This window comes from Martes martes (assembly GCF_963455335.1).
Source record: "Martes martes genome assembly, chromosome: 4".
Lineage (NCBI taxonomy): Eukaryota > Metazoa > Chordata > Mammalia > Carnivora > Mustelidae > Martes > Martes martes.
In genome coordinates, this window is record NC_137891.1 from 11,268,004 (window position 1) to 11,294,648 (window position 26,645).

The 26,645-nt window shown below is 50.4% G+C and overlaps 1 protein-coding gene across 1 annotated transcript in view; it reads left to right on the forward strand.

Moving 5' to 3' along the window:
- ASAP1 (ArfGAP with SH3 domain, ankyrin repeat and PH domain 1) overlaps positions 1 to 25,805 on the forward strand; it is a 348,258-nt gene extending 322,453 nt beyond the window's left edge. Inside the window, exons 25-30 of the mRNA XM_080800600.1 lie at positions 3,176 to 3,346; positions 11,348 to 11,417; positions 13,571 to 13,629; positions 18,409 to 18,908; positions 20,546 to 20,668; positions 23,142 to 25,805. Of these exons, the coding sequence (XP_080656726.1) occupies positions 3,176 to 3,346; positions 11,348 to 11,417; positions 13,571 to 13,629; positions 18,409 to 18,908; positions 20,546 to 20,668; positions 23,142 to 23,216 (998 nt within the window). The 3' untranslated portion in view covers positions 23,217 to 25,805. The remainder of the gene's footprint in view (positions 1 to 3,175; positions 3,347 to 11,347; positions 11,418 to 13,570; positions 13,630 to 18,408; positions 18,909 to 20,545; positions 20,669 to 23,141) is intronic.
- Positions 25,806 to 26,645: the final 840 nt, after the last annotated feature.

The window sequence follows — 26,645 nt, forward strand, 5'->3', positions numbered from 1 at the left end:
TATTTATTTGACAGAGAGAGCACAAGCAGGGGAGCAGCAGAGGGAGAGGGAGAAGCAGGTTCCCCACTGAGCAGGGAGCCTGACAAAAGGCTTGATCCCAGGACCCCAGGATTATGACCTGAACCGAAGGCAGAGGTCACTGACTTCTTCACTGACTGAGCCATCCAGGTGTCCCTGAGATCTTTAAATCTTAAGAAGTTTAAGTCTGCTTTCTGGGACCTCATATAGTGTCTTTCAGCCTTTGTTTAACTCGTGCCCTACCAGCCAGATTTTATAGCTCCCTTTCTATAGCTGCGATTACAAAACAGTGGGTGGGTCTGATGTGTGTGTATTTTCTGGGTATGAAATTACAATATTGAATATTTCTTTTTTTTTAAGATTTTATTTATTTATTTGACAGACAGAGATCACAAGTAGGCAGAGAGGCAGACAGAGAGAGAGGAGGAAGCAGGCTCCCTGTTGAGCAGAGAGCCCAATGTGGGACTCGATCCCAGGACCCTGGGATCATGACCTGAGCCGAAAGCAGAGGCTTTAACCCACTGAGCCACCCAGATTCCCTGAATATTTCTTTTCAGACTTAACATATCCCTGCTATTTCCCCCTATTTCTAGTCTTTGGTTGGGCACCCTAAGTGAAACTCTTGTCTTCCTTAAAAAGATAGAAATAACAGTTCATCTGTCCGTTTACCCAATACTAACATTCCTAAATGCAGCTTACTCTAGACTAGACCAGAAAAAACCCTGGCCCTGATAGAATTACAGTCTAGTGGGGGAGACAGTCAGTAAGCAAGGAAACAATCAATATCTGATTACAGATAAAGAAAGAAAAACAAAGGATATAATCCTGCAAAGAACACTGATCCCTTCATTTCTAAAATGCTAGCTCAGGTGGCTGGATTTTGCTTGGTTCCTGGTTACAGGATGACTCTGTGGTCAGATCGCTTCTGATCAGGTACACATTCAGCTTTGCTCAGAGACACAGCCCCATTAGTGCCTTATCTTTGGCAATTTTTGTTTCCAGGCAGGATTTGGACCGGATGCAGTGACTTTTAGATGCGCTGCATCAGAGGATCCCTAGGTGGCGATAAAGATGAAGGTGCTGGAGAATTTCATCATCCCTAGTCTCTGTTCTCCATGTATTTGCAAGAGGAAAGTTAACACTTCCTAATACTGAGCGTTGGCTGCTGTTGTCGGTGTTGCTTTCCTCCTGTGCCCAGCACACAGAGCCCAGTCCTGGCTTTCATGAACAGCAGCGTGAGATGGGCGAGCACCGCGCCAGTCCCAGAGACCTGCACTGTCAACTCCACACCCCATGGCAGTGAAACCTTACACACTCCAAATTCCTGCTTCCCGGACTGCAGAAGGGGGCAATAATGAGAAATCAAGGGAACTAGCCCAAATGAACACATTATTATTTTTTTTTTTAAGATTCACTTACTTTAGAGAGAGCACATGCGCGTGGGGAGCAGGGGGAGGAGTTAAGGGAGGGGGGATAATCTGCAGCAGATCCCGCACTGAGTGCAGAGCCCAGTGCAGGGCTTAATCCCACAATCCTGAGATCACAACCTGAGCGGAAAGCAAGAATCAGATGCTCAATTGAATGAGCCACCCAGGCAACCCACAGACACATTTTGAAAAGTGCAAATCATTAGAAGGCTGTAGTAGTGGTCACTTTATTGTTATGAAATGGCTTCTGAAACTGCAGGACTGGCACCCTAACCTGGCACTAATTTGGAGCTAACAGTAAGGCTCCATCAGGTATCACAGTAGTAGGATAGAGGGGGTAACCTATAGAGCTCAGCCCTTCGTATCTGGAAACAGATGATGATCTTACTGAGATTGTTGGTTCTGACTTCCAAGGCAAGACTAACTCTGAGAACCACTGGTGTAAGTCAGTGCTGGTGCTGACTGGGAGTCAGTAAGGGGAATAAAAGGTTTATTTTACCAAGGAAGGAAGCCAGATTATTACTATTAATCTTTTCTTTTAATACACAGGATGTAAAAAGCTCTTTTGGAGCCTTTCTGGATCACCAGGTTTCTACTCTCCTGTGTTAAAAATTTGGTGTGGCAGTGTTCTTAGCTTTTTTTGGTTTCTTTCCTTTTTTGATTTTTGGGTTTTGTTTTTGTTTTGTGGTTCTTGTTGGTTTTTTGGGATTGTTTTTTTATTTTCATGTTAACTGCTTACAGAAACAGTTGTCCATAAATACAGTTAAACTGTGCACCTGGGAATGCTCCATAAAGAGATGCTTGCCACAGTGCCCAGCATACAGTGCTTGGTACCCACCAGCCACCTAGCATCACTTTGAATAAACAAAAGTAATACCATAATACTAATTCCAGAACCGCTCTTAAAAACAAACTCCATTTTTTTCCGTAAAACATTAGGTCAAACAACTCGGGTTTTGCAGTAGTGGTTTTGTGCGTGTATGTGTGGAATATTAATCATTACTGCTGTCCCGTCTTTACCTCTGGAGAAAGCTGAGTCTTTTTTTAAATTATAGAAATCAGGGTCTGCTCTATGTAACTTACTCAGGCTTCCAATAGCTGGTTTATGATTCCTAGAACAACTCAGAATTGAAGGATAAAAAAGTTTTTGAATTTCTCTTTTTCCCAGATAATTCTTTACATTAGATCATTCTTCATTCTTGATAAAAGTTATTAAAAAAAAAAAAATTTCAGGCAAAGATTAGTGACTAAAAGGAAAAGTTGTAATGGAGAGAAAAATCCTCTTTTGTGAACATTCTTACGTCCCACCCTGTGGCCCCCTGAAGGGTCAGCCTATGCTCTGTTCTTTCTCCATTGATTTTGCTGATAGTGTTGTGCGCCCTCTTCCTCAGTAGATGTTGTGATGGTCCCACTAAACTATTCATTTCAAATGTATGTTTTATTTTTCCTGTGGTACCTAAATGAGGATCTTAACCCCATTAGCCTTCCATGAGATTGGCATTCCCTTAAAAGCACACACTTCCCTTTCTTTTCTTGTGATTTTTTTTTAATTTTACCAGCAATTTTGAAACCCCTATTTGTGAGCTACTGAGTTGATGGAATTGGCCATATCCAGCTTTGCGCTTTGTCTTTGTACCAAAACACATTTGGTGTGTGGAAGTAACTGCATACAGGCTCTTCTGTCTGTGAGACTGGGATTAACCTTCCTGCCCCATTCGATTCCTTTCTAGGTCCAACTGGCCCACCTTCAACACTCCCTCTAAGCACCCAGACCTCTAGTGGCAGCTCCACCCTGTCCAAGAAGAGGCCTCCTCCCCCACCACCCGGACACAAGAGAACCCTATCCGACCCTCCCAGCCCACTACCTCATGGGCCCCCAAACAAAGGCGCAGTTCCTTGGGGTAAGTCATCCTAAAGTCAGGGCCAGTAGCGTGTGGGGCACAGCGGGCAGTGGACACCTAGCACATTCGGCAAACGGGCCAGACTGCACACACGCCGGATGAGGGCTTGGATACACACGGGTGTGATTGTACTCGAGGCCAAGAAAGATCTTGGAAGATCTCTAGGATCATTTAAAAACCAGGGCAGTACTACAGTGCTGAGCACTCCCTGTACACCAGATACAGTGCTCGTAAACCTCTTCTAGTCACAGTTGCAACCGTGCGGCGGCTTGTCGTCAGCCTCATTTACAGACGAGGAAACGGAGGCTCAGAAAAGCAAAGTCATCCATTCTCACAACAGCCAGAGTATCAGTCAGCAGGTTTGCTCAACATATAAATCAGACACAGTCACTTCTCGCCTTTAAAGCTTTCCTGGTGTGCTTCAAGGTGAATGCCAGCCGCTTGGCCCAGGACCTAGAGGGCCCTGCAGGGGCGGGGCGGGCGGGGAGCTGACAGTCCAGCACTCGCCCTCTGCTCATGCCACACGGCCTCTTCACTGCTCAGGCACACCAGGTTCTCCCTCCTGGGCTGCTCCACTCCCTGCAGCTGCGTCCTGCGCTTTGAGAGGCTGGCTCCCTTCCGTCCTTCTCAGCTTCAGCGTTTGTTTCCTGACTCCCCCTCTTTAAAGGAGCTTCCTCCCCCCCCATTTCCTTCAGAGCACCTTAACACTGTGGATTAGTACTCTATGTTTGCTTCTTGGTCTCTCTAGAATGTAAGCTCCACAAGGGCAGGGATTCCATCCGTCTCTCGCATCTGCAGGGCCTGGCGTCGAGCCCGCATGTGGTAGGTCCTCCGTAATCACTTGACAGTGAATAAATGTGCACAACTGACCACAGACAAAATTACACCCAGAAGGCACGTAGTTTCCATCTTTCTAACTTTTTAGTTCCCCAGAACTCCTTACTAGCCCAACAGCAGTTCAAGTCAAGAACCAAGAGTCTCCGCAGAGCCCAGTGGCGCCAGGTCCCTGAGAGGCATGGAGAGAAAGAGAAGCTTTCCAGAGGACTGCGCTCGTTCACATGGGGCACCTTCTGTTTGTTGTTGTTGTTTTTTTTTAAAGATTTTATTTATTTATTTGACAGACAAAGATCACAAGTAGGCAGAGGGGCAGGCAGAGAGAGAGGAGGAAGCAGGCTCCCTGCTGAGCAGAGAGCCCGATGCAATGTGGAGCTCAATCCCAGGACCCGGGGATCATGACCTGAGCCGAAGGCAGAGGCTCAACCCACTGAGCCACCCATGCGCCCCTGCCCCTGAGTTTCATTGTGGCTTCTTTTTCCTTGGGTTTCGGGTTGTAACTGATAGGTAATTCAGCTGAATGTATTTGAGGGCCTCTTCAAAAGCCTGCCTGAAGGTGTTGCGATTCTTTTGGGTTTTTGGAAAAAGCCATACTTGCCCAAATGCAGGTCGGCACACATCGTCATCCGGCCGTGGCACCACAGTGAGTGCGTGAACGTGTCTGTGTGGCTGGCCGTTCCCTCCATATGCATGCGTGCCTGCCATGTGGGCTTCTCGACCCATCTGCCCGGGAAGCCCACGGCCTTGTGAGGAACACGGGCGAGCCAGAGAGTGAGTGTTCTTGACCATTAGGGCTGACATGTTAACAGAATGCTGCGGAAATGCTGAGAAATGGCGTCAGGCCGCAGGGGAAGGCTGTGCAGAGGAGGAGACATGTGTGGAGGGGTGGTGACAGGTCAGATCCCCAGTGAGACAAGCCAGGGAAGAGCAGTGCAGGCTCCCGAACACGCACACACCGGCGTGTCCTGTGTGCCCTTGACCTGTCCACAGTTGCTATCCCCGCCCTTCAGGGGTCCCCAGGTTTCATCCAAGAGGACTTCCCAAACCCAATAACATTCGGCTGAAGGTCAGACCCGTGCAGATTTTCGTACCACAAATCATAAACTCGCCTTCTCTTCCCAATTCCACTAAGCGTCAGTCCTGTTCATCAGTTTTTCTGTGTAAAGTCGCCCTACAGGCTCACTCAGTCTACAATTAATTTTACAGAAGTTCTGTTTTCTGGCTTGGAAATCATCACTTTCTTAGATTTCTTACTCATCACTCAGTAGCAGACCTAGTAGCTGCTGGGCTTTTGTTTTGTTTTTGTGGGAAAGCAGCATTTTTCAGTAAGAAACACAGTCACCACTGGCCTTGCGAAGACGGGGCCCTGAGCCATCTGTTGGCGGCTCTCCGCAGCGGGCGGCTCTCCGCAGCGGGCGTCTCCTGCCTGTGACCAGCCAGGAGGGAAGAAAACCAGAATCTGTCTGTGGCGTAGCGACAGCGCTCCACACGCAGACTTTGGTGGTCACTCACGAACAACTCTAAATAGTAATTCTGAGACTGTCAGGGCCGTTCTTTCTAAGGTGATGTGTATGCACGTATGTGAGATATACTTCAAGGCCTGGTCTGTGCCTACCTATGTCCCGCTGACGTGGTCTTCCAGAAACCGGAAGCAGGATCCAGACTGCTGATGAAACGGGGATCGGTTTCCTCGACAACATTGATGATGCCTACGGCTTCCCTCTGTGGACCCATCTGGGTCCAGGAATACCGGCACCAGGGGATGGTATAAGTACAGCCTCTTTGCTGTCCCAAGGCCTCACCTCCCCCCAACATTCCCACCGTATAAATACACCAGGTTCCCAAACCACATGCTTTCCTCTAAGATCTGAGCCTTCGCTCATAAAGTACTTCAGCCTGGAATATTCTGCTCATTTGTGTTAATACTTAGTCATCCTTCAAGATCTGGTCTCGAGGGACCCGTTCAAGAGGCCTTCCCAGTCTAGCCACCACCACAGTCCCAGCCTGGCCCCTCTGGCACAGGGTTGCCACGGTGGTTCTGTGCGCAGCTCTTTCCCAGGGCATTCTGAACTCTATTCAAGGGCATGTGCTCTTTCTGTCTCAGGGCAGAGTGCTCCAGTGTGGACCCTGTGCCATACCCAGATTCTGATCGTCCTTACCACTGGGTAGCCCAGTGGCTTCCAGTGATTATTTTTAATTGTTCCGTACCTCAGTTTCTCCAACTATAAAATGGGGCTAGGCTAGTTAATAGTACTTACCTTTTTTTTTTTAAGTTTTATTTAAGTAATCTCTACAACCAATGGGCTCAAACTCACAACCTCCAAGATCAAGAACCACATGCATCCCCGACCGAGCCAGCCAGGTGCGCCAGTCCTTAATTCTTAACCACAGTTCCACAAAGTAGGAAGTGCTGGGACCGCAACGTTCAGGACACTGAGACATGGAAAGATTAGATCACCTGCCCAAGTTCCCACAGGTGGGACTCGGGAAGCCAGGATCTGTGCCCAGCCTGTGTGGCTGGAGAGCCTGCATTCCTCCTCTCCGTGCTCTGCTGTGTTCTGCACATGATCACTCTGTGAGTCTTGACCGTTCCCCGTGTCCACAGTGGTTTCTTCGCCCATGAAGCGAGGAAGGCAGAAGGTAGCCGCCCAGCTCTGCCTCCTCATCCCTCTGCAGCACGGAGCCCTGGCGCATGGGGAAGGCCACTCTGGGCTTTCTCTCCGCCAGCACCGTGTCCGCGGCACCCAAAATAGCCCCAGCCTTGCATTACTCCGGTCCCCCTATTGTGATGAAGTCAGCCATCTGTCTCAGGAGACTGCTAAGGCAGGCTTTGGATGAGAAAACAAATAGGCTTACGAGCAGATTTGGGTTCTACGGGGACTTTGATTTTTCAAGTGGCATGTCATTAAATCTCACTTCTGGAAATACATAATTTGTTTACAACCTACTTTTATAATAGGCCAACACATATTTTAACACAATTTAAGTAAAATTAATTTAAAAATGAGGACAAAGGGAGAATAAAGGTAAAGAAGTAAAAGTCCAGGAGTGTGATCTCTTTACAAAATGTGTAATGTAAGATCGCATACAGTGGCTGGAAATAGACCACAGATTTGACACTGAGATTCTTATAGGCAAGAGCAAAGGAAAAAATACGTCTAATTACCGAGTTTGTGGTGAACCTAAGATTAACCCTCTTCTCACACTTGAGAGTCTTATAATTAATATCTTGGAGTAGCTCAGTTACTCTTAGATATTTCAGAGAACTGGCAATAGCACACCACAGGCCACCATAACATGCACTAAAAGAACATTCTGGAAGCCCAGGTTCTGATCTGGGTTCTACCAATCCCAGGCTACATGACCTCTGGAAATCACTTTCCTTATCTTTGGTCACTGGGACTTAAAATTGTACAAGGTTTTGTTTTTTTTTTTTAATTGTAGAGCAGATAATAGGTGAAAAACTATACCACAGATTGGTTCACTTCTCTTTCAAGGCGAGAACTTTAGGTGAAGGACTCAGCATTTGAAATGTCTGATCCAAGGCACGCACGTTCACTCATGGAACAGTATTGGTTTGTAAAAGAGCCTCTGGACAGAAGTGTCTTACTCTTCCCTTTTCTTGGATTTCCCAATAAATTTTCATATCTGCTCCCTGCTCCCCCCCACCCCCCACCGCCCCCGCCCGTGCATGCTTATCTAGAAAGTAGTGACGGCTACTACCATTTGCAGGGTATTTCCTCTGTACCAGGCCTGGGCACTCATTCATCCGTCATCGTATTCAGCCATCACAGCTGTCGTGTACGATAGAGACTGACACTGTCTGCAGCTTGTCAGTGAGGAAACTGAAGCACAGAGCAGTCAAATGCTTGTTCAGAATCACAGTTCCGCTCACTTCAGAGCTGGTGTGTAAACCCACTTCAGACTCCAAGGCTCATGTATCGATCCACTATTCCAGATCAGTCCTGAAGCCTGTGTGTCATTCGCTGCTGGGCCAGTGTCCTCCTGTCTGTCCACAAACTCTTGGCCCAGTGTTTGACCCTGAATCTTGGCCACGGCTTCCTCACCTGCTGGCCCAGCATCCTGCTAACACTCACCTTTTGTACACAGGAATTCTTTCCCAAGTTGCATGAACAGAGAAAAGGGGATTGAACTGCTTCCATGTTTTTACTCCTCCCTTGAATACTATCCTTTTTTCAGATATATGCCCAAGTCACACTTTTCTTCCCAGGCATGGCACGTGCGCTTTGCCTAGCCATGAGCTTGATGGCATTCCTGTCTGCCAACCACAGAGGCCTTCCCCCAGGTGTGGGGGAAATGAATCTGTGGGCAGAGAAGCAGATGCGTCAGTGCTGTCATCTTTGACTTCATTCCTCAGGAACTCAGTGGCTGCTGTGTGCGAGAGACTGGGCTAGCAAGTGAGGTTATAAAGATGACCAGGGCACAGTGCCTGCCTTTGAGATGCTCGCTCAGTGAGTAGATCATCATCATTTTGTTGCATTCCATCGGAGAGCTATGAATAATAGTTTCCATTTGTGTCATGCTCCTTGTGGCCCAGCACTGTGGTCTGCACTCCATAGTTTATCTTTTGTGATGCTCATACCCATCTGGTGGAGTAGATCCGGTTTTGTTCCCATTTTGTAGATGAGGGGACTGAGGCTTAGTAGAAAAAGCATTTTAATCCAAACTTGTACTCACTGAGCGATGGCAGGGTTGGAGTTCTTGTCTGGCTCTGGAATCTGCACTCTTGACCACTGCTCTGTGATGAGCAGTGGTAGGCTGGCAGGGAGGAGGGGGTGGTCAAGTCTGGCTAGAAGTTGGCTTTGGAGAGGCCCCTTGCAGGTTGCCCAGGAGTTCACCACGAGTGGGAGGGGTTTGCCGTTGCAGAGAGAACGGACAGAGGGCCAAAGTTATGGAGGCAGAGAAACACAGTGTCTTTGGAGAGAAAGAGAGTGTCACCTCGAGTGGCCAGAGAGCAGGGTTAAAGGAGGACCCAGACATCTGGGCTGCAGGGTCAAACCACAGTCCCTGGGGTGATGGCTCATCTGTGTGACACTAGAGTGGGTGGCCAGAAACAGAGCGAGGGGCCGTCTGCACCCCAAGTGGTGTCATAATCCGTCCTGCACGTAAGAGGGTTAAGAATCATTGGTGTGGAATGTTTTCTACCTGGAAAGGGAATTTACAGGTGCAGTGGTATACCCTAACATAGAATTTTCTTTGACATCTTCATTGTTATGGCTCATTGAAGTTTCAAAGTGTGAGATCTGAGAGCCAGTCCCCAAGACTCACACTAAACACCATGCTGGAAAGAAACACCTCCGTGAGTGGCATTCACAGCGGGGAGGATCCCTGAGAGGCTGTGGGGGGAGTCATTCAGTACCAGTGATGGCTCATGGAAATGTACCGGTGGTTGGGGGAGGGTCTTATTAAAATTAAGCTATATTAGAAAATCATCGGCCAGAATAACACCAGTTTAGCTAGTTTCTTCCTGCGGGTGTGTCCTAGAGTTACAGAAAGCTCTGTCTAGGAGCCCCGCCTCAGCCCTCCACCAGCCTCTCCCTGTCCGGGAGGTTCAGTGGCGTGAGCGGTGGGGAAGGCTGGTTAGTACAGTAGATCCTGCAGGCCAGCTCCTCCACTCTGTATCCCAGCTCTCGCCCCTACCAGCTACTTGACCCTGGGCTTCGCTGTACCACTTTGTGTGTTTCTTCAAAAAACAGCAGGGAGGAGACTTGGATTCAGTACCTCGTGGACCTGATCCCAGTGACATACTTACCCCGTACCTCACTCCAAGTAAACACTCAGTGAACGGTGGTTGCTGCTGTTGACGTCACCATCGGGGCGACAGGACAGGTAGCGACAAGCCTGTAGACCCGTGGTCAGGGCTTCCCGGTAGATCGGTAGCCATGTGACCTGCAGCTGCCAGTGCACTTCACCTTGTTTTTTCATCTTTAAAATGAGGATAATGACGCCAGTCCTTCCTGTTGTGAGGAAAAGCACTTGGGCAGCTGTGGGTGCTGTGGGGCAGACATGCCATGTAGGGTACAGAGCTCGGTGCTTCAGCCACTCCTGTCCTCTGCACTTACCCTCCTGTTTCTGGTTCCCGTCAGCAAGCCCCTTCCCCAAGGCACCCGGGGGATCCTGTGGGTGTCTAGGCCGGGGAGGAAGGGGCACACCTGGACTTTGCACTGCAGTCTTTGGAAGGGCGGGGAAGGATGTGAGCTGAGCGCCAGAGACCCTGCAGGGCCCAGGGAGTCCTCCTGGGCGCCTGGCAGCTTGGGGCTCTGTGCTTCTCCCACCGTGGCATGGGTCGCACAGGAGTTACCCTCACAGTCTTCCTGCCTTCTCCTGGACGAAGAGCACGTGTGTGGTTTGGCTGCCCCCCTCCCCATTAGAAAGTGTTTGGTGGTTCAGGTGCTCTCTCAGGCAAAGAGGACGTTCCCTGCACCTCTTACCAGTGGGGTTTTGACACTGTTTCCTTTCCATAGCACCCAGCCCTGTTCACCGTTGACCTCATTCTGTACTCTCAGTCTCGCTTGTGCACACACATTGCCTGGGCCAGATCAGAAGCTCGGCGAGAACATGACATTTGATTTTCTTTGGTGCCTCCTGCTCTCCATCCAGGCCTTGCACCTAGTTGGTGCTTAATAAATGCTAATGTCTGACTGAGTGATGACAAGAGTGCCTAAGAGTTTTGCCCTGCAGACGGCCAGCTATCACCACCCTGCTGAAGAGCGTCTGCACACACAGTTTGTGGTTGTCTATTCTGAGTCTGGCTTCCAGGGCTAGTCTCCCAGCATGCGGCCTCTGGGTGAATTTGAGGTTTTATTCTTCTTTCCCTGCACCCAAGCTAAGGAGAAGTTCCTGAGCCAATGGGACATCCCCAAAGTCCTGTGATCTTATAGGCCTTGCCTGGAGGCGGGCTACTCACCTTTTCGACATAGTCGTTGAATAGCAAAAAAAAGTAAAATTAAAAAAAAAATAAGTAAACACTGTCAGAGCCCACACGGGTGCTTAGTTTTGTTTTAAAGTTACAAATGCATACTGTTGTAGCTCGAAACTTTCCAGTTCCTTTTTGGAACCAGAGGGTGCCTGTCTGCCTAGTCCTAAGTCCCCTTATTCCACTTCCCTGTCTGAAGATGCAGCTTGATGTGTGATTTTTCCCTGTAGGTAATGATGTGGGTCCATCATCATCAAGTAAGACCGCAAACAAGTTTGAGGGACTGTCTCAGCAATCAAGGTAAGCCGCCCTCACATTTCTCCCTCGGCTGGATTCACAGCTCACTGTTCGAAATTCTAGAAATGGGTGTTAGTGGCAATATATTCAAAGTGTGGCCTGCCAGCTGGTGCTGATGGGGAGAAGAAACGAAACGTATACTGTCTGTGCACCTGGCCCTCGGGGCCAGCCGGGACAAGCCACTGTGTCCGGGCACATCAGCAGGCTGGGCACATCAGCCAGTGCCAGGCTCTGCTCCCTTCAGGTTCCTGGTGGGGACAGGGCTCGCTTCCCTAATGTCAGAGTCTACCAGAATGAGGCTGTATTTTTAATTTTTAATTAAGTAGCTTTGTTTTGTTACTCTTGACTCATTTTTACAGACTTGGGAGTTAAAACAGTCCTCAGGGAAATCTGACAGCCCAGAGATTTTCAGACATAAAAATAGGACTCTCCAAGTGCCCCATTTGTAAGACTTGCTTAAGCTAGGCTGAAAGCAGCTTCCCTTCCTTCCCTGCTTTCATGGAAACAGGGTACTTTGGAAGATCTTCTGTGGGCAACATCTGTCCAATCCCAATGCAGAGTTTTCTCCAGCGGCCTGATCTGAGATAAAGACACAAAGAGCCACTTCCAGCCCCAAAACCTCGGGGAGAAGGAGTCAGCTGGTGTAGGGGGTTGCTTTCTAGAGTTTATCAAAGAGCAAAACAAAGTCTCCATTTATGTTAATGCCACTGTCCTACTTAGTCTTTACGACGTTGTCAGAAAGACCGATTACTATTCCTTCCGTTGTATAGATGAGGGAAAGGCCCAAGAGCTTGAGAGGTTAAGTGGTGGCAGATGTCAGAGCTGGACTCAACCCAGTGGTCCTCCAGACTCCACGTCCCACCGTCCCCTCCCCTCACGTCCGGCCCGACGTTCCCGCTCCGTCCCTTTTCCATCCAGCTCAGGGTGGGGGGACTCAGACTGCAGTTCTGTGGTCTTCTTCCAGAGGGGAGAGTGTCTGGTACATGGAGAGTGCCCTCAAAATGCTTTTTAAAGAGAATCAAGCCACCCATGCACGCACGCACATGTGCACACAGTGGCGGCCTCGTGTTCGTTTGCAAAGGAAGCGGCCCAGGCCCACGGGCGTTCAGTGTTGACCCAGGGCCTCGGTCAGGAATCACCGTCGTGCTCACGTCAGTAATCGACAGGTGTGCTTCCCTGAGAACATGCGCCAAAGGGGTTCAGCTTTGGGTTTTCAGATTCGCAGGGACATTATGTCCATAGTCTGGGGGTAGTAGGATTTCACGAGAGCTGAGGAGAGAGCGGTTAGGAGGTGACAGCACGTGCATTTCATCTTCTTTGACTGTTTTGTTTGGTTGGTTTGGCTTTCCCTGTTCCTTTAAATGCAGTTAGGAGACAAAGAGGAGAGAGCCAATCCTTGGGACATCCTAGGGCAGAAGAGGACAAATGGGAGATTCAGAGGGGCTCTTGGCACAGAGGACTCCGGTGCTTGGCTGCTGTTCGTCCTTGGGGCTGGCGGGCCCTGGCGTCCTCTGAGAATAGCTCCAGCCTCTTGCTGAAGGAGCACCGTGGGAGCCGGCTCGCACGTGCCCTCCGCAGCCCTGGCATATCGGTGGTGGCAGGGGCGTGGGGAGGGGCATTGGATCATTCAGACCCCACGGGGTGAACTTCTGTTCCGAGACTTGGGTGTTTTTCCCTACTTATTTTGTAAGTGCCCCAAGAGGAGGGAAAACTCAGGAAGAGTCTGGAGGTCTGAGACCCACACTGTCTGCCCTGGTGCCCCTGAGGACACCCACACTCTGGCAGTGAGGTCTCCATTTATAAGCTCCTCACCTGGGGCGGGGGGGTGGCAAGACTTAGGGTGGCAGATAGTGTCCTGTGTGGAAACAGACTTCTGTGTGGTCCCCTGCGGTCGTGCTCCACCGGACACTCAGACATTACCCGAGGAATGGAGGTGGCGGCTTTGTCATTCCTAGAGCTGGGCTGTTCACCCTTTCCTGGGTCCTCCCCAGCCAGACAAATTTTGAATTATGGAAAACAGACTGTGATCTTTTCTTGAAGAAATTTTGAAAGGGTTTTTAGAGAATTCAGCATAACTCTGTGATTTCCTTGAATATTAGATCACGAGCGATATCATAACATTTTGAGATACTAAATTATTTTTGTTTATTAATTAGTACCGGCTCTGCAAAGACTGCCCTTGGTCCAAGAGTTCTTCCTAAACTACCTCAGAAAGGTAAGATTTCTTTCTCGTGTTCATGTAATTAGACTGTCACGGTGCCCTCCAAGGGGACAGTAGTCTCTGTCTCTTAAGTTCATGGCTTAATCCCAGATGCCTAAAGCAGCATCTGGCATGTGGTAGGTGCCCAATAAGTATCTATTCAACAAAGAAAGATATTTATAAACTCACTTTTTGTGCTTAGCAAAACACTATACTTTTCCCAAAAAATCACAGTCCTTTTCTAGAAGATATGCTATCATCCCTGGGTCTGGGGATGCCATTCCTTCTCCTCTTGCAAGCACAGTCTGAGACCTGGGAACCAGTACCAGCTCTGCCACTCACTCACCGTGTGGCCTGGGCCAGGGACTCGGAAGCTTCCTGAAACCTGATTCCTCACCTGTAAACACGAGCAAGAATACCTGCTTCGTGAGGTTTTGTGAGGACGAAATGAGGTCATGTTTCAGAAAGCCCCTCACTTTCCACGGCACAGAAATCCTTTGCTGGGATGGCATCCATCATGCAAAGTAGAGATACTCGTGCTCTGAGAAGCACAAGAAAGCAGTGTCTGTAAATGCTGCTTCCCTGCCAAGCAAAGACACTCGGTTCTTTGACCAGATCTTCCTTAATCCAGATCGAGCTTTTCATCCGTAAGACCAGCACGTCCGTTGTCTTATCTGCTTCTCCTCCTTTGTTGCCAGCTCCAGCTTGGGAGCTGAGAACACCCACAGACGCCTTTGGTTCATCTTGTCCATCCTCACTTAGGGCTGCAAGGCCACAGGGCAGATGGAGGCTCAAAGGACTCGTGGCCACCCCATGGGTTTCCGTGCCTACAGCAAGACTTTTGTCCCCTGAAGTCAAAGTTAGGGATTCACGATGGGAAGCTGGGATCCACCCCTCTCCTGGGTCTTTGGGAAAGTGGCATATTTGGAGGTGCACTGACCAGGCTTCTGTGTAGTACAATGAGAGAGTCCCAGGTGGCTGTCAGTTCATTCTCCGTGGAACACAGAGGAAGCTTTCCCCGGATTTACTGAGTCTTTATCGCAAGTCATTATTTTCCTCTTCTAACCTCTGCCCAAAGGGCTATCCTGATCGCAGAGAAGTTGGAGGTGTTTTCGGGGCACTGTGCCCACTGCCAGCAATCTGCGCCCGAGTCCGCCCTGTGCTCTCCCCCCACTGATCGCACGTTACCCCGATTGCTTCCACCTTCCTGTCCAGCCACCTTCATGTTGCTCCCAAAGCACAGCAGTTCCTAGCCCAGCTGCTCACCCCCCCCCATGGCTGCTGCCATTTTTTCACTGCCCCACATTGGTTCGTAAGCAGGCCTCTCTCCTAACACTCTCTGTCCTCTTCCACACGCCTCCTGTGCCGGTTCTGCTCTCTTGATCAGCTCTGGGCTGGAGAACCAGAGTCCGGACAGCAGCTCCGCTCTGCTTCCTGACTCCTGAGCTCACGCAGTCCTCTGAGGCTGCCTGGTGCCCTCCCTCTGCTGGGTCCTCTGACTCGCCCTTGCCCTACCCCTCGTCTCCTTCACACCTTCTCTGTTGTCCTCAAAATGACTTGGCTTCTGTGTTCCCAGTGAACAGGACACAAGCCTCCCACCACCCTACCCTCACGACCACATGCCCCTGCCGGCCTGCACATGACACCCCGGAAATAGTCCCTGCCCCAGCGTTTCTTTCTTATTCCTAATGGGTCTCACTCCAGCAGTGACACTGTGATCCAGTTTGGGGGAAAGTTTACCTGTCATTCCTTCAGAGTTAAAAAGGGAGTTCAGAAAGGACTTTTAAAAAAATTTTTTTTAGTTAACATATAATGTATTATTTGCCACAGGGGTATAGGTCTGTGAATCATCAGGCTTACACACTTCATAGCACTCACCACAGCACATACCCTCCCCAGTGTCCATCACCCAGCCACCCTATCCCACCCCCACCTCCAGCAACCTTCAGTTTATTTTATAAGATTAAGAGTCTCTTATGGTTTATCTCCCTCCCGATCCCATCTTGTTTCATTTTTTCCTTCCCTATCCTCCAAGCCCCCCACTCTGCCTCTCAAATGCCTCATATCAGAGAGATCATATGATAATTCTTTCTCTGATTGACTTATTTCGCTCAGCATAATACTCTCTAGTTTCACCACGTTGTTGCAAATGGCAAGATTTCATTTCTTTTGATGGCTGCATAGTATTCCACTGTGTGTGTGTGTGTGTGTGTGTGTGTGTGTGTGTGTGTGTGTGTATCTCACATCTTCTTTATCCATTCATCTGTTGATGGACATCTAGATTCTTTCCATAGTTTGACTATTGTGGACATTGCTGCTATAAACATGGGGCTGCACGTGCCCCTTCGGATCACTACATTTGTATCTTTAGGGTAAATACCCAGTAGTGCCATTGCTGGGTCGTAGGGTAGCTCTATTTTCAACTTTTTGAGGAACCTCCATACTGTTTTCCAGAGTGGCTGCACCAGCTGGCATTCCCACCAACAGTGTAGGAGGGTCAGAAAGGACTTTTAATTGGAGAGGGGAACATAAAACCAGATTGGAAAAGAAATAGCCCAAAGGCTGGGCAAGCTTCCCTAGAGGAGAAATTCTCTTATTTTGTTTCTCCCTATTATAAAAGCACATGTATTCATTGTAGAAGATTATTGAAAATAACAGACAATCAAAGAGAAGAAATATACAAACCACCTGTCATCTTGTATCACCCAACATACACAATTAGCTTATATCTTTTTTATTGTACTTTTTATGTTTTAGGTTTCGATTTAAGGGGGGGTGTTTTTTTTCACATAATACATCAGAAACATTTTCCATCACAAACAACTTTTACTGGCTGCACGGTATTCTGCTGTCTGGTGCCGTGAAGTGTTAGGTGGACCCTGTCATCCCACAGCCACACAGAGCGCAGCTTGTCCGCTATGAACGGCCCCATGCCGCACGTTCGGCCACAAGCATCACGTTGCGTGGCTCCCATCCCTCCTAAAGAACCAGTTCCTTGAACCAGACTTGAATGTCTTGGGGTTGCATCCGCCTGGCGCTTACAGTTTCTGTTCCCCCATGAGGGGTGCACAGCAAGGCTGGCCAGCCCCGCTGCCTCGGGAAGCTCCCCAGCCCCCCTTACTGCTGCCTCAGACTTGCCTTTACCCAGTGTGTGACTTGCAAAAGAGGACTCTGGCTTGCTTGAACTCCTTGAGCTGAGCCATATCAGCTGAAGGTCAAGGGCCAGCCCGTGAGCTGGGACTTGGCTGAGCAGGCCATGAGCAGAAGCAGCCACGGTGCAGCTTATGACAGTTGGCAGCCCTGGGGTTCATCTTTCTTTTTTGTTTTGTTTTGTTTTGTCGTTGTTCATAGTAAACTGTAAGATTATCTTTCTGAATGTATTGCACTTCTAGAATACAATTCTTAGTGTGACTTACTCAGTGTGCCTCAGTCAGCTCTTTCCTTGCTGAATGCATACGATGTGCTTGGCCTCTATACCAGGAGCCAGCGTTTCAAGGATACATAAAAATACAAATCCTGGCTGTTAAGAACCCTGCCTTATAGTAGCGATAATACCCTTAGAGGATACTTAGAGCCTGCCAGGTTCTGTTGGCAAATTCTTTACCTGTATTAACTCCTATTTTAGAAATAAGGAAGGTGAGGCACAGGGAGGTTGTGTCATTTACCCAAGATCACACAGCAAGTCAAGTACATGGTGGAGCTGGGCTTGGAGATATGTCTTCAGTGTCCTAGGTGCCACCAATAGAGCTGTGCCAAGAGCTGTGGGAATGGTTCCACAAACTAGAATCCCAAGTGGTGCAGAATGACACCGTGGCCGTACAGGGAATAGGGAGGACCTGCCTAGCACATTCTCTGGAACATAGTAAGTGGGCAAGAAACAAAGTTACAAAGTCTGTGTTGTAATCCGGTGTAGGGTTTCCTAGGTAGGTGTGGCTGTATCACCAAAGTGGAGCAGAGATTCCCTCAGAGGGGTGGGGGAGGTGGTGAGAGGGGAGACCTTTGACCTCATATGTAGTATGGGAATCCTAGGGACATGGGGAATTCATAATAAATTCTAACACAGCTACAGAGTGGGACAGAATGCAACATTAAAAATTATGTACTGCTGGCCACCTGGGTGGCTCAGTTGGTCAAGCATCTGCCTTTGATGCAGGTCATGATCTCAGGGTCCTGGGATCAAGCCCCACATTGGGCTCCCTGCTCGGTGGGGAGCCTGCTTCTCCTTCTCCCTCTGCCCTTACCCCTGCTTGTGCTGTCTTAGGAATAAATAAAATCTTTTAAAAAATTATCTACTGTCACTAGAGGAATTTTATTGACCTGGCAAATACTCTTGCTAAAGCAGTATATAGATAAAAGCAGATCACAGTTCTGTCTACGGAAAATGTGTGGAAGAGTCCAGAAGGAAGTATGGGACATTACTGTAAGTGGCTATGTTTAGGTGGTAGTTTTGTGGAAAACCTAACTCTCTATGTCTAATTTTCTGTAACCTGTTTGTATTCCAGTCTTTTTTTTTTTTTTTCTTTTTTAGTTCTGGGTTAGTTTGGACATCCCATTCTTAGGTAACTGAGGCATGAATCACATATGGTCATGTGGACGCCTTCCAGGCTTCCAGCTTTTTTCCTCTAAGAATGGGCACTGCACACCTGTGCACTTAGGTCTTGCCCTGGAGCACGCACAACACACACACCCCCACCGCCGCCGGGCCCCGTCCTCCCAGTGACCAAAGGAGGGGGCAGCACTTCCCTGCCTTGGGGCCCCTCTGGAGACCTCCCTCTCTGTGGTTGCTTCCCACAGTGGCACTAAGGAAAACAGAAACCAGCCATCACCTCTCCCTGGACAAAGCCAACATCCCAGCCGAGATCTTCCAGAAGTCATCGCAGTTGGCAGAGTTACCGCAGAAGCCACCACCCGGAGACCTGCCGCCGAAGCCCACAGAACTGGCTCCCAAACCCCAGATTGGAGATTTGCCACCGAAGCCAGGAGAACTGCCCCCCAAGCCCCAGCTGGGTGACCTGCCCCCCAAGCCCCAGCTGGCAGACTTACCTCCCAAGCCGCAGATGAAGGACCTGCCTCCCAAACCGCAGCTGGGAGACCTGCTGGCGAAGTCCCAGACTGGGGAGGTGTCCCCCAAGGCCCAGCAGCCCCCCGACGCCACCCAGAAGTCACACCCGGCAGATCTCTCCCCAAACGTGCAGTCCCGAGATGCCATCCAAAAGCAAGCGTCCGAAGATGCCAATGACCTCACGCCCACCCTGCCTGAGACGCCTGTACCACTGCCCAGGAAAATCAACACGGTGGGTAGAGGCCAGTTCTGAGGCTTGGGCAGACTCTGCCACACTCCGAAACCTGGCCGAAGGGCCTGTGCCCCAGCTGGGGTTCCGCGGTGCGGCAGAGCAGAGCCCCATGGTGAGGGACGCGGGTGCTGGACTCCAGCAGGCGGGCTTCACGACCTGCTCTCGCTGTGGGACCTGGGCCCATTACTTACTTCTCTGGGCCTCAGAGCTCTTGTGCAGAAGGAAGCTCGTGCGGCAACTAAGCTTACAGGCAGTTCAGTGTGGTGACTGAGGAGTGGCACCGAGCAGATGCTGAGCCAGTGGTCAGCCTTGTCCTAGGACCCCAGAGCCGAGACAGTGATACTTCTCCTTTCCCAGAATCACAGGAGGGCATGTTCCCTCTCAGGGTTCTGAGACTCGTCCACTCAGTTCTTCTCACTGCATCTTCCTGGAGGGACCGGAGGCAAAGCCCAGAGAGACTGACACAGGCAAAATTCGGTTGAAGTCCCATGTTCCCTCCTTTTCACGAAATGCTTTCTACTCTAAAATATATCAGTTTTATTTTAACATAAAAATCCTTTTTTTCCCCAAAAAGCCTTTTTTGGACAAGTGCTCCCAGAGGATTCAGTGCTCATTGGTCCTGCCCTCTTCTGTACCCCAGCAGGGGCCCTGGTGTCCCAGGCTGAGCAGCACGGTCAGTGAGAACCAAAAGGCCCCCCACGCCACACAACAGTTCTGCCCTGGCTCATTGTAAAAATGGCATTGCCATGAGAGAGTGGAGTCCTGGTGCCCCAGATGGCCTTGTGCAAGATGCCGGCTCTGGCTCTGCACTTGACCGTGGTTTTATGCCCTCATCGAATCCTCCCCATGATCAAGGAGCCCCTGCGGGCCTTGGAGCTAAGACCACTAAGCCTTGTCCGGCTGCGGTCCCTCCAGCCAGCACTGCCCGGGACAGGCTGCAGAAAGGAGCAGGGGGACTGAGGGAGACACCGGGGCACAGAGAACTCACTTGACCCAAAACACAGAGAGACACAGCTTGCTTTTTTTAATACTAATTACTGAATGAGCTAGGCTCCAAAAACCTTTAGAAGAGGTTTTCTCTATTTCCATCTTCCTATTTGCAAAGAACCAGCAGTCCCAACAGATAAAAGCACAAGTGAAAACTGATCACAAATTAGAACATTTCAGGGAACTGCCTGGGATCCTCCCGCCCAGGGCCGCCGCCCTGTTTAACCAGCATGTGCTGACTTAGTACTTCCGCGAGGGGACTGAGAAATTTGTTTATGCTGTGCATTCAGTATGCAGAAGCTGCACATTTCTCTTTACATCATGTTTCCCAAATCCATTTTTAGACTCTGCTGTCATCTCTGCAAGCTGCTCTTGGGGGTGGGGAGGGCAGGGAGCCTCAGGGGTTTTGGTGAGGCTGGATCTCAATCCCCACCCACAGTTTGCCTGTGAACATGATGGGCAGCATGCCCTCCCAAACGCCAGGCCCCATCCTGGTGCTCGGGAAGAGAGAGGGAGCACACAGCTCCTGGGCTCCTGGCGGACAGGCCTCCCCCTTGACAGAGGAGAAATTGTGGCTCAGTGAGGTTAAATCACAGGCCCAGGGTCCGTGTGTCCTTTTCTCCCACTAAAGCCCCGTTTCTGTCTTGAAGGGGAAAAACAAGGTGAGACGAGTGAAGACCATCTACGACTGCCAGGCGGACAATGACGACGAGCTCACCTTCATGGAGGGGGAAGTGATTGTCGTCACAGGGGAGGAGGACCAGGAGTGGTGGGTACGTACCCGGCCGGGCGCCCCGCTGCCCCTCCAGCGTTCTCGCCGGCTGTCTCCCCTTACCACGGTCGTGCTAGACCCACAGCCGCGGGGCTCTGAAGTGGGGTCGGGAGAATTAACGTGTGCGTGTGATTGACCCTCGTGTTCACACAGCCTGTGAGCCACAGGCGTTTCCGGCCATTTCAGATGTGAGACAAGAGCTCGGGAGGGCTAAGCACGTGACACAGCTGGGAGCAGGCAGTCAAGATTCCGAATCCTCTCAGAGCCTGAGTGCACTCCCCCTTCCATGTCGGCCTCGGGCTCCTTCACCCAGCCTGTGGTTCTGTCTTTGTCAAGTGGGGCGTGACACCTTCCTCTCTTGATTCTAGAGGAGTAAGTGAAAAATATCTATAACAATCCCTTTTACATTAAAACCTGCTGCCCGGGTGTCTGGAAGGAAAGGCCTCGTTGTCCTCACGCAGTGGCCATTTGCAGATTGTCAGTGATGAGAAGCGTGGCCCCATGGGTCTGTGCTGTTCAGTCTGTGTCCAGAGTGAGGCTCCTGGGACAGCCGGCACGCCAGAGGCATCATGGGTGGTGGTCTTACTTCTCTCCTGGCTGAGTGTTTTCCAGCATCGGTGTGGAGACACTGCTTCCTTGGCAGCCTGTGTGCCACCAGCCCAGAGAGACGCCCGTTCTGTCTGCTGAGAAGGGGACCTGTGGTTCATAGCTGAGCCCACAGAGCCCACTCTGGCCCAGAAACACACCTGTGTGTACTTACACGTACACACATGTACAGGTGTGCATGCACCTTTGGGCCTGGAGAATGCCTCCAGACTCTTGGTCACAGCCATAGGGATTCTGCTTGGACCAAAGCAGTGGCTCTGACCAAAAGCAGTTTTGCCCCCCAGGGACCTTTGGCTGTGTGGGAGGAATTTCGGTTGTCAGAACCCAAGGGGGCTGCCCTGAGCCTCTGGCTGGTGGAAGCCAGGGATGCTTGGGAGAACAGAATTACTGGCCCAGAATTTGCAGGGTGCTAAAGCAGGGATACCCCAAAGGAAGTGATGAGGCCTTTTTCTCTCTCTCTCTTGGGTAGGGGCATGCTGGGGGTGGCCCCGTGGCCTTTCCTGCCTCTTCCGTTAGGGTTGGGCCTGCTCCTGGCATGGAGCCTGTTCGAGAGCCACCTTAGAGTCATGACAAGGACATGGGCTCTGAAGACCCCAGCACAAGTCCCTGAGTCATTCTATGGCCTTGGCTAAGGCATATTCCTTCTGTAAGCCTGTTTCCTGCTCAGAAATGGGACAGGAGTAACCCTGCCTCACAAAGATGTCCCAAGAACTCACTTGGGGATACGTTGATATTATCATAAGCAGGTAGTGATCAGATCCTTTGCTAAGAAACCGGTGATGACAGCAGAGGACCCAGAGGGAGTAAGTAGAAAGTTCTCACTGGTGCCTCTAGCATCGTCCTCAGCGGAAATTCTGTGGGCCGTCAGCACATCTGCCAAGCCAGACATAAAACAATGCTGCCCATGCCACCACTGACTTCTGATTCACAAAACCTGCTCACATGCAGGATGCCAACTGAGTGAGGCGCCCTGAGCCGGGGAAGCCAGGTTTGCAGTCTGTTCCACCCTCAAGATAAGAGAAGTGTGCCCAGTAGCCCAGTGGTGGCCCAAGGTCACAGACCTGGTAGATGGAGGAAGCAGCCCAGGCTAGCCCACAGCTCCTGCTCCAGCCTCTGTGGGCGCCGCGGGTGTTTTGTGGATGGAGATGAGAGCTGGCCTGGCCCAACTCTTAGAGCCACCCTCCTCTCTCTGCGTTTGTCATGTAAAGCCAGCGTGCACGTCCTGCTCTTTCTGTGGAAGGCTCGCGATGGGATTCTCTTTCCTGCAATGAGTGTTGGTCTAACTGAGATCACTGGCAAGTTCTCGCAGATGACTGTGGCACAGGCTTGGGCAGCAGACGGTTGAGTTGCCCTCTCCGTCTCCTTCCCCCACAGCAACCAGAAAACAAGCTCGGTCCAGAGCAGCCCTTCCCGCCTGGGTGACTGTGTGATCTCACCACAGGCCCGAGAGGAAAGGGTATTTTAGCCCCATCTTCTAGACAAGAGGCCCACAAGGCTTGTCTGAGGTCGCTCAGCCGGAGAGGCAGTTGTGCCCTGGGTGAAGAGCACAGACTCGAGTCTGCAGCCTGTGTGAGACCACGGGCGAGCTCTCCACCTGGTTTCGGGGGCGGGCCATGGACACCCTGGGTATAAGACGAGGGTCCCAGGAAGGGCGCCCTCGTGGGGCGGCCGCGTGTGCGCAGAGTGGGCCGCACCTTCTGTTGTTAGTTGTTCTCCTGCGATTGTGTGGTCCCCCAGAGGGTGGGGGAGGGTCCGCGCCTTCCACCCCACGCCTGTGGGCCGAGTCCGCGGGGACTGTGACCCACGGGGCTTGTCACTGGGCAGCTGCCGGCTGCCTCCAGCCTGACAACTCTCTCTTCTCCCTACAGATTGGGCACATTGAAGGACAGCCTGAAAGGAAGGGGGTCTTTCCAGTGTCCTTTGTTCACATCCTGTCTGACTAGCAAAAGCAGAACCTTAATTAAGATTGTCCACATCGTCATGCGAGACCGCTGCCTCCACGTCACCCCGTGCACACGTGTGTATATAGCTGCTGTTACAGAACGAGAGACTCCCGCAAGGGCCACCTCAGGAGGGCTGTGGTGTGTGCTGTAAATACCCAGGGGGCGTCTGCCCTCGCCAGTGTTAGGGGGCCCTGGGACCCGGCGCGCCTTACTGGTCTGCCATCCTGACCATCTAGCATTCCCACCTCTGTGCTGCTTTCCCAGCAGACAGACAAAACCAGGAATCTAGGAACTGCTGGCTTTGCAAATAAGAGTGGTCTCCAGCAACCGTGGAAAGGCAGGGAATCCACTCTGTGTTCCTAACGCAACAGTGTTCTCAGCTGTGTTACTGCAAATGCGACGTTAGCAAAGAGGTGGGTTTTGTTCTCCAGGCGAGACTTCTAGCTCCAGGACAGACCAGCCTGTAGTTTATCTGTGTACACAGTTTACAGCTACAAAAACCGACGTTGGTGTTTATTACAGAGAAGTGCTCGGTTCAATGTAAGTGTTATTCCTTCAGCAAAATATTCGCCGACCCGATACCTTTGGTGGCATTTTCCGGTCCCCGCAGTCTCGTGCGGGTTAGGCCAGGTGGATGTATACGGTCTTCTGGTGAGGAGTGCCCGCCCCTGAGATATTACCTCATTATGCAAAAATAACATATCCTTCACGACTATTTTGACAAAAGCTTAGAACACACCTGAAGAAGCTCAACTTTCAGGAACTGAGGACCGCCAGGAAGCATTAGCCTCTACATTATGCATGCATTTAGAAGCTTACCCGAAATCTGCCTTTTATAAAGGAATAGTATGGACAAGTGGAACTGTACATTTTTTAACTCGATTGCCATTAAAGCAGAAATTATAAGGTTGCAACAATATCTGTGTCTAACCGGTCATTCGGCTTTCTCGGAACGTGAAGTTCCATCCCCTCTTCTGATTGGCGTCCCTCGCCTGTGTTAAAGCCCCGAACACGTCAATTTAAATTATTTTCTTAGTTTTTTCCTTGATCAGTTCAAACGCGTGACAAGATGGTTCACGAAGATGACGGAACGGCCCTTCACGCCGTTCCCCTGCCGCAGAATCCAGGTGCTGAAGCCGCCTCTCCTTGCCCCGCGCTCCGATTCTGCCCCGTCGTCGGCGAGCCTGCCGGTCTCACACTCGGTGCCGTGGACACGTTACGGTCGGGCCAGTTCTCAGCCAGGCGCTGCGAGCGGGTCTCCCTCCGTGTCCGCCCGTCCGGGCCCCATCCGTCTGTCTATCCGCCCGCTAGAACGCCAGCCCGGTCAGTCCGGACTTCGCCAGGAATGCGGTAGCTGCCCTCCCTGCTCAGCAGGGCTGCCCTCTTGATTCCAAGGCCCCCGGGGCCTTCTGGCATCACGTTTGCTTACACGGCTCTGTGGGCCGCCACACAGAAGGCTAATCCTACTAAGCCCATGACCTCGGCAGTGAGAGAGGAAGGTTCATTTCACAGAAGCACAACATCCCACCGAACCCCTAGGGAAAGCCCTCCTTAATAGAGTCTCCGTGCTCAGTGAATATCCATTTAGTTCTGCTTAAGTGAGTACTACGAAAACTTGGAATAACCACCTAATAAGTAAACCTTGCATGACAGACCTGCAACACAACTTCTCAGCTGTTCCTGGAAAGTGAGTTTAAGCAGTTGCCGCCCGGGGTGGGGTGGCTGGGCAGGGGGGTACCCCGTGAGCCCCACACAGAAGGCGAGAGTCCAGAGCCTGGCGGTGGCAGGCGGCTGGGCGACTGCAGCCCCGCTTACTGGCCGCACTGGTGTCAGGACAGGAAGTCGCCATCCGAAGTGACCTAGAGTCCTGGTTCATTCAAGTACACATTTTTAGTTGCATTAAAGAACTATTTGTTTCTGTGGCCTACAGTATTTTCAGCTGATCTCAAAATAAACTGGTTTTCTAAAAAACTCAAAATCTCGATGTCTAAAATTACATGGAGTCATTGTCTGTTCTTTTTCTTCTTTTGAAACCACTTACACAAAAGCATTTTTTAATACCTTCTCCCCCACCTCTGGTTTTGTTTTTGTTTTCCATGAGGAATTTGAGTTCCCTCTAATCCAGCTTACTGTGGGACATAGGAAAGCCAGGTAGGAATACCTTTGGGGATCTTGGTCGAGTGTGAATCTGATACTGTTCTTAAACTGAGTGAGCCACTGCAAATCTGCAATTTTGTACATGATATAGTATTTTGAAGGTATGGAACCTTATGAAAAAAAATAGTTAATTAGTTCTTTTTTTCCCCCAGAAGGGAAAGTTACAGTCTGCAAATAGTCTTTGTCTTATTTTACTGTTGAACAGCAATTGCTATTTATTTTTTTATTGCCTAGAACCTCTACATGTCGTGTAGGAATCCCGTAGTGCCACAAGGCAGATTCCAAACTCTCATCTGGATGTTACCACCAGACAGCAGTACACTTGTCGTTTCACATGTATTTAATGTGACCATTTTTCAGTACTGTATGTGTTGATTTCTACTTTTTTTAATATTTAAATTGCTTTTAAATAAACATATTCTCAGTTGATCCCAAACATCTGAAATCAAGCCATTTTGTGAGTCGTCCACTATATTCCACTGGAGAGAGTCAAGACTCCACTTGGCTGGGCTTTGGGGGGAGTGGGGGTAGATAACAGAGGTCAGTCCAGCTCCTGTGTCCAAGCTCACTCTGGATATATAAATGTCCACCGCTTCCCTCAGCTTACAAAACAGAGAGCTCAACATTTGGGGGCCCCCCCGTTCCCACTCCCACCTCCATGCACCCACTCCACATGAAGAGGGAGGACGATGCCCCGCCCTCGGGCTGCTGGGCGTTTCCTTCTTTTCCTGTAGCTGCTGCTCCCAGCACTGCCATGTGGGGAGGAGACCCAGGGCCAGGCACTGGGCCTACATGATCTCCTCTCGCCCTCAAGACAGCAGGAAACATTCATGCACCTCTCCGCTTTACAGAGCCCAAAAATGGGGCTCAGGGGTGTTCACTGTCATGTAGGAGGTGCCATGGGCTGGTATGACCAAGTCCGGAGCCCACACGAGTGGTTCTGGCCCCCAAGGCTGTGCTAGGATGGTTCCTGGTTGCACTGCGAAGTTCTAGCCAGAGGAGCGGAGGTAGAAAGCCGCCTGAAGCTACAGCATGGAAGACTGGAGTGTTCAGCTTTCCTTCTGTTTCCTTTCGAGGACTCTGGTAGATTTTAGTGCCTGTTCATACACCTAGACCAGATAAACTCTACAGACCACACTGCCAGGGAAAATGGGCTTTGGCATGGAAACCAGTGACTCTCGGGATAGTTCTGGGACAGGCTAATGGAATTACCTGGATAATTCAGGCAAAGGGGCAGCCAGCTTTCTCTCTAATCACAGTGTTCCAATGGTT